Source organism: Podarcis raffonei, chromosome 14 (assembly GCF_027172205.1).
Source record: "Podarcis raffonei isolate rPodRaf1 chromosome 14, rPodRaf1.pri, whole genome shotgun sequence".
NCBI lineage: Eukaryota > Metazoa > Chordata > Lepidosauria > Squamata > Lacertidae > Podarcis > Podarcis raffonei.
The window spans coordinates 53,543,719-53,558,173 of NC_070615.1; the positions used below are offsets into that span (position 1 = coordinate 53,543,719).

At 43.0% G+C, this 14,455-nt stretch overlaps 1 protein-coding gene across 1 annotated transcript; it reads right to left on the reverse strand.

Annotated features, from left to right (window-relative positions):
• Positions 1–1,163: 1,163 nt before the first annotated feature.
• LOC128401978 (vomeronasal type-2 receptor 26-like) lies at positions 1,164–9,040 on the reverse strand. Its single transcript, XM_053365660.1, has 6 exons — positions 8,898–9,040; positions 7,465–7,756; positions 4,914–5,780; positions 3,682–3,909; positions 2,659–2,785; positions 1,164–2,065 (listed from the first exon to the last, which is right to left on the reverse strand). Exons 1-6 carry the CDS (start codon positions 9,038–9,040, stop codon positions 1,164–1,166), a joined length of 2,559 nt encoding a protein of 852 aa, XP_053221635.1.
• Between the last annotated feature and the right edge of the window lie 5,415 nt (positions 9,041–14,455).

Below are 14,455 nucleotides of genomic sequence, written 5' to 3' on the forward strand. Positions count from 1 at the left end.
GTACACAACCAGGACCCTCCCTAAAGAGGATCCCATTTGTGTAAACCACTTTGAGCACAGTTTTTGAAAAATGCTGTAAATAAATAGACAATCACAAGAGAGGGGTGAAAACACTGAGTATTAAAAAGATAGGATTTTTAAAATAATTTTATTTATACTTTTTCAGATATATACATTTCACTGATTTTACAGCCATTTTGAAATTTTTAAAACTTGACTTCCCCCTCTTTCTGCTGTTTCTTAATTTATTTTTAATATCTTCTGCATATACAAATTATCTTAACTTATTTATTTATCTTCTTTATATACATATTCTCTTATGTAACTGCAGGTTATTACAATAATCCTGCCAGTGTTTTTAACTGTTTACAATTTATCTGTAAATATTCATTAAACAATTTCCTTTATTTTATAAAAAGTTTGTTATCTTGATTTCTTCTGGTAAGTTTTGCCATTTCTACACAGTACATAACTTCTTTGCATCCATTCTTCTTTTGTCGGGACTTTTTCTTTCCATTTTTGGGCAAGTAACATTCTTGCCACTGCAGTCACATACATGAATAAATTTCTATACAATTTAGGTAGTTCTATCCCTATAAGACAAAGGCTTCTGGTTTTTTCTTACAAATGTTATTTTTCTCAGCCAGATGGGTGGGGTATAAATAAATTATTATTATTATTATTATTATTATTATTATTATTATTATTAATGTATTTTAATTTATTTACTGGTTTTCACATATTACATTATAATACATGAATAAATTTCTATACAATGCAGGTAGTTCTGTCCCTATAATTACCAAGAGAAAGGCTTCTGTTTTTTTCTTACAAATCTTATTTTAAACATAGTTTTCAATTCATTATATATCATTTCCCAGTAAGCCTTAACCTTATCCAATAAGACTACCACATATGACAAAAAGAAACTACTTTCTCTTTACATTTCCAACACTTATTTGATATAGTTTTAAACATTTTTGAAAGTTTACTTGGTGTTAGATACAATTGATATATGGTTTTCATATACTTTACCCTTAAAGCATAGCATGGAAAAAGATAAGAATTGGGACACACAAGGGATTTTCTTGGCTGGTTTTATTCCAACAAATGTCTGCATTTGTAATAATGCAACAATTAAAGGGATCAACGCAAGTTGACTCTTATTTGCTCCTCAGAATCAAGTGGTCTTTGCTGTTCAAGTCGGGCCTCAGAATGATTATGTACAATTTGGGGAAGAAGATGCAAGCGAGCAAGCCTGCACTGGAGGCCAAGATGCAGAAGATCTCCACAGCCACCATCTGCTTTCCTTTGGTGCTCAGATAAGAGGGAACAAAGGACAGCCAAACGCTGCAGAACACCAACATGCTGAAAGTGATGAACTTGGCTTCGTTGAAACTGTCTGGCAACTTCCTGGCCAGGAAAGCCATGGTGAAGCTGACCATGGCCAGGAATCCCAGGTACCCAAGGACACAATAAAACATGGGGGCAGAGCCTTCATTGCATTCCACAATGATTTCCTCCGCCAGAGAGTTCATGTCCACATCTGGGAAGGGAGGAGCCGTACAGAGCCAAACAGCACAAATACTGGCTTGAAGTGAGCAGCAACCCAGAAGAACAGAGTTGGCCAGAGATTTCCCCACCCATTTCCTCATCCTGGATCCTGGTTTGGTGGCCATGAAGGCCAGAACCACCGTGATGGTTTTGGCCAAGACACAAGACACCGCAATGGAGAAGATGATGCCAAAGGCCGTTTGTCGTAAAGAGCAGCTCACTGGGTGAGGCTGGCCAATGAAGAGCAAGGAGCAGAGGAAGCAGAGCAAGAGGGCAAGGAGCAGAGTGTAGGTGAGGTCCCGGTTGTTGGCTTTGACAATGGGAGTGTCGCTGTTCTTAGAGAAGACGCCAAGGACCAAGGCTGTGACCAGAGCGAAGAGCAGAGCTAAGGCAGCTAATGTGAATCCCAAAGGCTCTGCGTAGGAAAGGAAATTTTGCCTCTTGGGAATGCATTGATCTCTGTTGTGGTTTGGAAATTGACCTTCTTGGCATTTGAAACAATAATCTGTATCTTAAAAATCAAATGAATGATATATGAGTTTGAATAAACAAGGCAACCTTTTTTTTGTAATGAAATGGATTCCTCCATTTCCAATAGCATTTCAATTTTCCTTTGAAAGAACTATTGCTTCTGCTCCCAAAACATAATACTGAGCCATTAATTAGTTGGAAACAAGTATCAGATATAAGTGGAAACCAGTAAAATGCAACGGGTATTTTTTCTTCATAAACCATATAGGTGGTATCATTCAAATCACCAGGAATTTAGGAAGCAAAGTATTGACAACTGTTAATATGGGGCCATTGGAAGAGCCAAACTATGGGGATGGAAGATTAGGCAAGTCTTCACTGACTCCGCAAGCTGTGGCAGGTGGGGAGCAGGCAGAGAACACTGGACATGATCTACACCTATTTTCACAGATCTACTTTGTGAAGGTTAAAGATGTGGCTCTAGTTTGCCCAACTCTCTGTGTCTGTCTTCTTTCTTCCAGATCTGAGCGCAACTGCTGTTCTGTTTAGGAGTGAGTACTGAACTGTTATTAAGGGGAAACAGTTGAAATAGACTAGGAAGCATTTTATAAAAGAGCAGCTGATGTCTCCTACCTGTTTGATTTGAAATCATCCCATCTGGACATGAAGCACAGTCATAGCAACAAAATGGCAGCCCCTCCTTCTTTTTCCGGCTGTAGCCTGGCTGGCACCGATCATTACACAAACCAAGGGGTAGCACCTAGCCAGAAAGAGAGAAGAAGAGGAAACTCCCTTTTGCATGGTAAAGAACACAGTTTGAACCAAAGAGATGAGATCATTTGGCAGATTCATGTTATTCCAGAAAGGTGGTTTATGTGTGAATAAATTGTAATATAAATATTGGGGTAGAAGCAGAAGGGAAATTGAATATTTCATCTGTATAAGATGGTGGGTGTAAACAGGACAGGGAAAGACCACTGATTCTGAAATCCAGGGAGTTGACAGAGAAGGCAAAGCAGGAAGCATATACATTAGGCTCCAATTGACTCCAATACCATCAATTGTATGAGACATTTAAAGTAGATAAAAGAAAAGAATTTGCAATAGAACCATCTAGATTAGAGAATGATCTGATTAATTCAAAAGCTAAAATACTTTCCAAAATGTACATCTCCTCATTGACTGGGAAGTCTAGGAGGAGGAGGTAAATGACAAAATGGGCTCAGGAGTTTGGCTATAATATCTTAATGAAGGATTGGGAAAACCTCTGGAAAACCAATATGAAATTCACTGCTTGCTATACACTGAGGGAAAAACTTTTGAAATGCAATGTCGTTAGATAAATAGGTAGCACTGCATCGTGGAGGTAAATGGTATTCCATTGTGCCAGAAACAATTTAGCCATGCTGCCTACATGACCTGCAAAGCTGTTGAGTGCACGTGACTGTCCAGAGGTCTTTGACCTTCCCTTTACTTTCCCTCTTACATTAATGTGACCTAGCTAAGCCTGGCAGGAGATCTTACTCTCTTGTAGTAATCCCTTCATGCAGTAACTGAACTTAAGAATGTTATTAATATGAGACCTTATTCTTGAATCTGTATTCTTAATATTAATAAAAATGCTCCCTTTTTAGAAAACCAAGAGTCCACTCCCACCTGATTGAATGCTTTGTGCCATGTGATGGCTTCTTCATCCATGCTGAAGTCGACATAGTGCGATTTCTGTGGTTCTATCTTTCCTACTTTCACTCGTGAGAAGGTTTGGTTGGGGAAAGTAACCCAGTTAATAATGTCAAATCCAGCTGCCAATTCCCCATTCTCATCAAAAGACACAAAGTCCCCAGCACTGTTGTTGAAGGAGATGCTCCTCAGGAAAGAGGGAAGCTAGACAGAATAAAACAAGGTATATGAAAAGTATCAATCAATATGTCACACAATGGAAAGCAGTAAAAAATGGGGTGGTCCACCTTTGGAGCACATACAGATTTCTGGGAAGTACAGTTGACCTGGAACTTAAGTATTTAAACGTTCAGCTCAGAGGATCCATGTGAGGGGCAAAATCGTGCAAGGTCAGCAACCCCTACAATTGCCGTCCACAAGGTGGAGAGGGGCTTCCTGGGCTCTGGGAAGGTTGCAGGAGGGTCTTGGGATGCTCCCAGAACCCTGTCATGACCTCCCCACTGCCTGGGAAGCAAGGGGGCACCTTCTTTCCTCGCCCCTTGGAGTCACCCTTTGGCCTTGTGTCTCCTTCCCCGAGGCTGGTATGGAGTGCACTGCCTTGCTCACCTGGCCTTGGGAGGGAAGCGCCCTCATGCCTCCTTCCCAGAGCCCAGCAAGCAAGGGGGAGGGCTGCACACCCAGGACCCTCCCTGGACCTTCTGAGAGCCTGGTAAGAAAGGAAGACCTTCTGGGAGGGCAGGGGGAAGGGGATGAGATGCTGCCGAAGGAATGTTCTGGAGAGGTTCTACCTGGATAAAAACATACCATCTTTCTGATATTAACGCATCATGACTCCCAGTTTAGCATGCCTCTTTCTTCACCACTCCTGACATATCAGCATCACAAACACATAGGACAGCAGAACATGCAGCTCCTTTCACAATATTGTTGAGTTCTACAAGGAGGTGACATTTCTGTGTGAGGAAGAGCAAGAGGAGATGCTTCCACCTCTGCAACTTGAAAGGGAAGTACAGAGAATATATTGATTCTGGCTCCAACTTGAAGGCAAGGGAAAACAGGGAAGCACCGAAAAGAACATTTGTTTTGTGTGGGAAAGGTGAATGCTGTAAGAGATGTTTTTCTTCCATGTGTATTCAGTCTATGGACTGTGTGTTGACACTCATTAGTTTAGCCCGAAGCAAAGATTTATTCCGAATATGAAATCTTACCTGCCACAGTTTCAGATTTGAAGGATCGAGTCCACCTCTGCCTGACGTCATTCTGTGTTTTGGTCTGGATGAGAGAATCTTGTGCAAAGTATATGCAGTGGCATAAACCGCATTATAGGTACTGTAACTTTGACCAGTCATGATCATTTCAAAAGTGTGCCCAGGAAGGCTCTCCAGACTCTCTTTGCCAGTGCATGTGTCTGTGCTTTCACTGGGGTCATTGGAAACAGAAAATAAGCAGTTGAATGCCTGTTCCCAAAAAGTATGGAGGAACCCATCTCCATTTGGAGAGTTGGGGTTTAGTGTCTGAAGGAATTCTTTAAATCCCTGGACTTTTTCTGTGTGAATTGCAAAAGACAGGGCACCATCAAAGATTTGAATATCATAATACCTTTGCAATGTATCTGATGAGAAGGCCCATTGGGCTGTCAAAATCCACACTGTGCCTGCTGAATTCTCTGCAATATCTTCAGCTAATGAAAAGAAATATTTCAACCACTTCACAACTATGATGGTCTGAGATTCTGCACATACAAGCAATATATTGACTTCTGAGACCACCAGGGAAGAGGACTTAGCCTGAATGGGATCCAGTGAAATGAAATGATCCATCCCTTGTGATATGGCTGGTATTTTTTCCTTGAAGGCTGTGCAGACTCCATGCTGGGAAAGCATTGGCCCTAAGATTTGCATAAACTTCTCTCCATTTTCATCATTTGATGCAACAAGTCCAACCCATGTCCATTGGAAATGAAGAAGTAGCTTGACAATCCCTGCATATTGATATTTCTCATTGGGCACCGTCCGGAAGAAGGTTTGGAGCTGCAACTCAGTCCTCCTCACTGGAGCTAATGCACAATAAGCAATCTAAGGAAGAAATCAACCTCACAATTATGGGAGAGTTATAGCAAACGGTTAGGATTCATCCCATGCAGCTGCCTGAAGTGGAACCCAAGTGAATTCATTGATGGTAAAAATATATTCTTTAGTTTCTGCATATCGGAGAAATTTGAATGAATGTAAGAAGAGTTTGGATTTGATATCCCAAATCACTACCCAAAGGAGTCTCAAAGTGGCTAACATTCTTCTTTCCCTTTCTCCCCCACAGCAAACGCTCTGTGAGGTGAGTGGGGCTGAGAGACTTCAAAGAAGTGTGACTAGCCCAAGGTCACCCAGCAGCTGCATGTGGAGGAGCGGAGACGCGAACCCCGTTCACCAGCTTACAAGTCTACCGCTCTTAACCACTACACCACACTGGCTGTAAGGACAAGTTCCTTGTTTTGGAGGTGTTATAACATAAAACACTGAATCCATTACGCATCAATGACATCTTGGTCAGTTTTATCATTTACAAGGAATTATGCAGAAAGTGAAATATTTCTTAAGTTATATTAGATCTATGAGGATGAAATGCTCAAATCTTTTGTTCCCTAATGCCAACAATAATGTCAATTTTCTCCCAAAATCATCCTTTTGATTAACTAATTCGGTTTCATAGATAATGTCAACTAATTTCAGGGAAAGCAGCAGACATTTAAGGAATATTCATTTTATTCTTCAGTGGTTGATTATTTTGCAACCCCCCCATAGATCGATCGATCAATCATCAATCAATCAATCATCAATCAATCTTTATTGTGGTCGAAGACTAGACAGCAAAGTTAACAACAGCAACATGTACCACATCCACATGAAGAAGCTGATGTAATAAAAAAATTCCCCATAAATTTATTTAAATTAGGTAACATTCCTTTGGATTTAATCTGTATTCTGAAGGTTAAAATCCGTACTCATTCACCAGCCAGCATTGCAACCTTGCCTGGTTCTGCAACCTTGGAAGGAAGGACACCTCAAGGGAACTGCGGATGGATTGTCTGTCAAGAATCTATTTTGCAATTGGACATCATGTTTTATTTCATGAGTGAGGAACCTATGGTCCCCCAGAACTTCCTGAACTTCAAGTCCAAGTGCTCATCCTTGACCATTGAGCTATAGTGGCTGAGGCTAGTGGGCAACATATGGAGAAGCAACAGCCATTTCTGATGAGACAATTCCGGGAACAGGAGAGAAATTCGCTTCAAATTGTTGTACAAAATTACCTGTTTTATTTTGTTGGGAGCTGACCAGAGTGGCTGAGGAAACTCAGTCAGATGGGCAGCATTTGTGAACCAAAATGCAGCTTACTGGGAAAAGGGGAACTCCTACTAGTGCATTGGCACTGTACTAACCTCCCTCCTGCTTCCCAATCCCCCTCTACTTCCAGACAAGCTTCAGGGACACATGTGACAGGAGGTCAGGCAGTCATCCAAGCCCTTCCCCTACAGCCACAACTGCATATGGACACCATGAGTAACAGTGAGAACTCTTTATCTTTCCAGGTAGGACGTTTTACCGGGAAAGAATGAGCAAATCAGATGCTGTTCTATCAGTAATATATTTCTTTCTCTTCTTTTTCAGAAAAGGGAACCAAAGTAAAAGAAAGTCTGGAGAACCCAGAAGAGAATTATTGAACCAGAGGCAGAAAAGCTCCACTGTCCATACACTCACTTACCTGTGGGATCTTGTAGATGCCTAAGACCGTAGTCATGTGAAGGGAGATGTCAGAGTCAAGTGCTCCAATAACAGCTATCATATTTCTTTTCTTGTCACATTTGAAGTTGGGGACAATACTTTCTGTGGTGGACAGAAGTTTCAAGGTGTTCTGATAAGTCATCCTTGCATTTAAATAGCTATCATAGAGGTGGAATCCAAAGCTCATATTCCGTACGATGTTTGGGTTCTCATTGATTTCTTTCACAGCAAACACCAGGGAGAGGGTATTCTGGTGGTACTTTGGTGCTCCACTAATAAAAGAGTTATATTATGTGTCAGAGATATTTTCCTCCTCTACTTTTTAAGCATGTAGCTTACTTTCTGGCTTTTTCAGGCAAATTTCAAAAGATTAAATAAAACAAATAAGCAAACAACACATATGCACTGTGTCTCCTAACAGTTGATAATTGAAACCCATGGACAGTGAGGCAGGGTTTCTTACAAGTAGACAAATGAAGAACAATATCAGAAATATTATAGATGTTATAGAATACCTGGAAGTAAGAAATAAAAACCAGGCAGCGTTGATGTTTTTAGATGCTGAGAAAGTGTTTGATAATGTGTCATGAAAATTCACGAAAAAAGTTCTAGAGAAAATGAACTTTGATGAAAATTTTAGGAAAGGGATTCAAGCAATATATTCGGATCAAAAAGCCAATTTAATTGTATATCATATGCATTGTGCCTCCTAACAGTTGATAATTGAAACCCATGGATAGTATTCAGTCAGCTTTAGAAATAGAGCATCTAACAGGTGTTTAATTTTGAGCAGAACATTCACATCCTGCAAGATACACATGTACATAAGTTATTCTCTTATGTGGAGGTGTACCACTGGAGTTCTAAATCATGGCTCCTCACAGGTTACTAAAGCAAACAGCAATTGCTTCTTGTATGCAGCTGCTGGGCAGGAGGATGGTTGTATTAATTTCAGTGAGCCTACTCTGCATATAACTCTGTTAGATATAACCCTTTATTTTGCAAAGAAAAAGAAGAAGATTGCAACACTGCTGTTTTAATTGCACAGTATTGTTTACATTGTATAGCAAGGAATATAATCCAAAATCTATGATATCAGAGCATCTATGACTGTCAGATTAAATGATGGTGGGAAAGGAAACACAGAGGGAGGATGAGGATCAAGCATGAGATCAGCTGAGAAACATGAGATCAAGTGATGAGAAATCAGAAGAGGCAGAAGACAGAAACTTCTAGATGAGGAATAAAGCGACATAGAAGAAGATGCCATGATCACAATAGGAGAAAATGTATTTTTAACCTTTATACTTGGAAAAAGTCATATGCAAATATTTTCTGAGCATGCCATGGTTTGTGTAGTGTAGTTGTAGCATAGAGAAATGTACACTATGAAGGCAAGAGTGATTTCCTTACTAAAGTTCATCTGTAAACTTTGTCTTTGGGTGGTCCTGGAAATCTATATCTTCAGAAAAATAGCCAAAAGTATTAACAATTCCTCCAATGATTAGGTCACCTCTCTGATAATACTGGTATGGAAGCTGGAATGGATCCGTCATGGCGCATCTCTCAGAGTCTTCCTTGCACTCAGTTGGAGGCATCTGGAGCCACAGGAAGAGAAGAATCAGCAGCAGAAATGTTCCTGCCATCTTGTCCAACAGTTATGCAGAAAGACAGAGTTCTCTCTCATCCACCATGAATTGCAGTAGGTTTAATGGCACTGGAATATTTTGATAAAGGGGATGTGCCAAAGATTTGATCCATGAAAACCTGTGTGTTCAGAATTTCTCACTGGGGCTCTGAATAACACAGGGTTTATTTTATATACACCTTGTGTTTATGGCCTGATAGAATGTATGTGGGATTTGGCAATATGATGAAACCCGCGTTTTGAAATAATTACTTGTTCCAAAGTGATCTCCTTAGAGCATTGTGCTCTGTATGGGAAAACAGTAACAGCAAAATAGTCATATGTATTTGTTATTGAATGGTGACCTGGTAATTGTGAGTGTCGCATGCAAGCATGCTGCCGCCAACTTAGTGATCTCAGGCTGGATCTAGAAGTGTCAAAGAATCAATTCAGTTAAATGCATTGTAAACTCATACAGGGAAATCCGATAGGGGAAGGTGGGCCTCCACATGCTTTTTGTTTGGCATTCAGCCTTTTAATTATCATTTTTTCTTAAATTAGAAGTTGGGTTGCAACTGGCATATATATAACCCAGGGTTGCCACATTTCAAGAAGTAAAAATCTGGACATTTGTTGAGCCCCCAAATTGTTGAGCTTCTTTTCAGCGGTCACCTACTCACCCCCGCCCCCACCAAACCCGAACCACCCACAGCTGTGCCAGACCCCTGAGCCCAAACCTGAACCCAAGTCACGCCTTCCCCGCTGCCCAAAAGAGAGCATGTTTGGGAGGTGAGGTGCACAGCCAGGCAGAACAAATACTGGTTTGAACTGAGCAGCAACCAGGAAGAACAGAGCTTGCGAGGTATTTCCCCACTGTCTGGATGCTGTCAGCAGCTCCTGGCTGGTTGCCCAGGAAAGTATAAAGACAAGGAAAAGTTTCTTACAGTCTTTTTTATTTCAAACTTTACAGAGAGAGGCTATGGAACCCATCCTCTTGGATAATGGTATTGTCCCGTGTGAATCTCCACCCCCCCATCTCTCCCACTTCCTCATTGGTCATCATCATCACCTCCTCTATGGGTGCTGCTACGTGCCCTCTGTCTTTAAGCTGTGTGCTCCCCTACTTTTAAAGATCGTCAGGTTCTGGGAGATGGAGGGTCTGGGATGCTTTCTAGTGACAACATGTCAGCCAGCTGCTGCTCTGGCTCTCCCATTATTTCCCAACTTTTCCCCTCATCTGTCTCTGAGCTGTGACCTCCCACAAACCCCTGTTGTAAATCTATACTGTTTCCTCTTCCTTTCACCCTGGAACGGTCAGGATGGGCAGGCGGTCTCCACCACCCCTCCTCTTTTGCCCAGTCCCCGACACCCACCCATTTCCTCATCCTGGATCCTGCTTTTGTGGCCATGAACGCCAGAACCACCATGACGGTTTTGGCCAAGACACCGCAATGGCGAAGATGATGCCAAAGGCCGTTTGTCGTAAAGAGCAGCTCACTGGGTGAGGCTGGCCAATGAAGAGCAAGGAGCAGAGGAAGCAGAGCAAGAGGGCAAGGAGCAGAGTGTAGGTGAGGTCCCGGTTGTTGGCTTTGACAATGGGAGTGTCCCCGTTCTTAGAGAAGACGCCAAGGACCAAGGCTGTGACCAGAGTGAAGAGCAGAACTTCATTGAAACTGCCTGACAACTCATTATTATTATCATTAGTTTTTAATGTTTAATGTTTTACTGTGGTTTTATAATATGTTGGGGCTAAATATTCCTGGTAAGGAAAGCCTCAATAGATCTGGCAATGGTCAGAAGTCCCAAGCCCCCTAGACCCAAGAAATCATTATAAGACACCATTCATTGCATTCCACTATTATTTCTTCTGCTCAGGTGCGCATGGCAAAGCTTGGAAGTGGAGGAGCAATAAAGAGCCATATAGCACAAAGAATGACTGAGCAGCCAAGAAAAATAGAGTTGGTCAGTCTTTCCCCCACCCATTTCCTCATCCTGGATCCTGGTTTGGTGGCCATGAAAGCCACAACCACCATTATCGTTATTGCTCATATCCATGAAACCACCACCAAGAGGGTTATTCCAAATGCAGTTTGTCCTGTTTAGTAGGTTACTATGTAAGGCCAGCCAAGGAACAGCAAGGAGCAGAGAAAGCAGAGCATCAGGGAGGGAGAGCAGAATGTGGGTGAGGTCTGAATTCTGGCTTTGACAATGGGAGCATTCCAGTGCTTAGGGAAGACTCCAGCACCAAAGCCAAACTCGGAGAAAAAGGCAGAGCCAAAAAATATCAAGTGATCCCCATAGGTTCTGAGAATGAGAGAAAATTGGGTTCTTGGGAATGCATTGAACTCAATTCTTGTTTGAAAATTGATCTGGGCATTTGAAGCAACGTCTGAAAAAATGAAATGATACATTAACTTCCAGATTTCTTTGAATATTTATTATCCTGGGCATAATGAGGTGAATGTATTAATATTATGTCATTGAAATATTCATTTTGTTCAGATGCATAAATCTGATCCATTAGATGAGGAGAAACTAATAGAAACATATAGTGAAATACCACAGATGTATACATGAGACCCATGAGAGCAGCAAAATAACCATACTGTACAACTGTGATGGGATAGAATCAGGCCAAATCTTGATTGACAGCAGCAGGCAGGTTAAGGGTTGGCATGGCATTGAGTCCTAGGATCAGTCCCTCATTCCACAAATGTCATGTTGATGGAATGGATCCGCTGGGTTTGGACCACCCCAAACCTGTTCCATGGGGGTCAGCCAGTGTTGAACCTTCCCACGGTTCAAGCGAAGCAAACAAGGTCTCACTGGGCAACCAGGGTGCAGATTCCAACCAGGCGGATACCCCAACCCAAGTTTGGGAGTGCTGTGGTTAACCCCCCCAAGCCCCTTATAGATCACCCTATACTATATTGATCCCCCCATACTATGTTGATCCATTGCCAATTCTGCCACAAGGGAGGACCTACTGTGGTCTGACTCTCGCCAACCTGCCCCCACAACCAATCCAAAAGGCCTGAACAAAAATCTTCCAACAAATGTCACTTTCTAACAGGTGAAACAAGTCTGCAAGCCCAACTTGATCAGGGGGTGACAGATCAACCAACGCGTGCCACTGCCGTGGCCCCATTGTCCCATATCCACCTTCTGCGAGGTCCAAGGTCCCCTCCAAAGGCATTGTTGCAACCAATATGACCATGTGATGCTCACTTTCATGTGGCTGTCAGACAATCGAACGTCTTTATAAATGGCCAACTCTAAGTCAGTAGTCTTCCATGTACACAGATAGAACTTGCTAAGCTGAGTGACTAGCAGCTTAGCCCAAAGAGCTGGATGCAGAGCTGGTGAGACCACAGCTTCAACCCTGCATGTTGTTCTGCCCAGTACACTACACTGTGCCTAATGATCCACACCTGTTTACAGCCTGAAAAAGAAGTGGAATTACTGGCAGCATGGTGCCCCTAGGGAGGGTAGGACCTAGCTTTGGAATGCGCCCAATTGCCAATGGACCATGGCCACTATCTGCTCATCAATAAGCCCCCAGGAAGCAGCAGAAGTAGCAGTGACAATTCGAAAAGAGTGAGTCCCATACTCCTTAGGGGGCTGCCCCAAGGCCCCAGGGCTACTCCAAGTACCCCAGCCACCTGAAACCTGGTTAACCCTGATCCATTCTGGTGATTGAACAGCTGGCTTTCAACAGTGGGCTGCAAGTTCAAAAACCCACGCATGTCCCAGAGAGGACATGGGCCACAACAGGACAGAGTCAGAGCAAGATGATTGTGGCCCTGCCCCATTGATCAGTCTTTGAACATTTAGGAACCCTGATAACTCTGCGTCATATTCCGGCATTGCAGGGGGTTGGACCAGATGGCCAATGAGGCCCCTTCCAACTCTTAATTATATGATTCTGTGAATCTGTACAGCTGACATCACGGAGGCATAAGGCTGCATTGGAAGCATCAGTTTTGAAGTGGCAGCGTAGTCACTCTCCCTCAGGGTGCCAAACAAAGGCCAGTATGAATGCCAGGGCCGAGGTAAGCTCCAAACTCCTATGCCAAGCATTCCCTGATAATCTTGGGATAGTGGCCTTTGTGTGCCAAAAGCTCAAATTCTTCTTCATGGCTTCCTCCTCTTAGGAACTTGAACTTCCATCAGTGCCAGAGTCTGATGGCACAGCAGCAGCATCTGGTGGGAGGGGCATAGGAAGGAGGGTGTAGTGGGGGCAGGCCGCCCTGGGTGTCATCCCAGAGGAGTGTGACAAAATCCCCCCTGGCGGATCATTGCCACACCACAATTGGCCCCATGGGTGGGTCACCCCGCCCGTGGGTGCATGTTATGTGCGCTGCTCCGCTGCTGCCTGGTGGAGGATGAAGACATGATCCCACTTTCCCCACCCCTTTCCAAGGGTTCATGGGACAGCTTTTATCCCATCAGCCCATCACATGGACAAGATATTGGGCAAAGCCTTGCCCAGCATTTTACTGCAATCTATGGTCGCAACACTGCCAGGCAAAGGCCTCCCACACTTACTGGGTGTGGAATAAGGTTTATGGGCAGTTTTGTTTTTGCAGTTCCAGTTTAGTAACAAAGTTTGGGATGCTTCCAGCCAGATTCCTACAGAGGTGCTTCCATTTTGATGACATATTTGACATGACCACCACCAGCAGTAGTTGTTGTTTATTAAAAAAGAAGTTTTTCACTAACTTTGAGTGGCACAGTTTCATTATATATATTTTTTCCCTGACTGTATTATTAATTGTGTTTATGACCTGGGGAAAAAATCCACTTGGGATTTGGCAATATTGATCATGAAACCTAGGAATTTGCGATGATTACAGGGCTCCGAGTGAACTCAGAGGATTATGCTATGCAAGTAATCACTTGCAGCAGTTCAGCAAAACAACAGTCCACGTTGTGTGCCATATCTCAGAATTAGTCGCTGTCCTGATCAAAGTCCCAATCCAGCACTTGAGAGTGGCCCCTACCCTACCCAACCCAAGACCAACCTGCATCTGGGCCCCAAACCAAGTCAGGGGACTTGCTCAGTCTTTAATTAGTTAAACCTGCAGTCGGGAGGGGGAAAGAAACCAGGGTCAGGCTGCCTGCCTGTGTCTTCACTCCCTCCTTGCCACCCACCTGCCAACCTCAGGGCAGCCCTCGATCTCTCTGGGTGGGCACAATACAGGGCTGCCTCAACACACTCAGGCCAAATCCCGGCTCAACACATTGGCCCCATTTTGTCTGGAATATGAGATTTGACCAGAATCCATGCACAGACCTAGATTATACATCCCACAATTAACTCAGGAGAGTACTAACATGCTCC

Coding starts and splice junctions, on each gene's coding strand:
- LOC128401978 (XM_053365660.1), bottom strand. CDS start 9,040: ATGACGGATCCATTCCAGCTTCCATACCAGTATTATCAGAGAGGTGAC. Junction 3,910..4,913: donor CAAATCTGAAACTGTGGCAG/GTAAGATTTCAT, acceptor TATTCTGTCTAG/CTTCCCTCTTTCCTGAGGAG. Junction 2,786..3,681: donor GGCACAAAGCATTCAATCAG/GTGGGAGTGGAC, acceptor CTTTCTGGCTAG/GTGCTACCCCTTGGTTTGTG.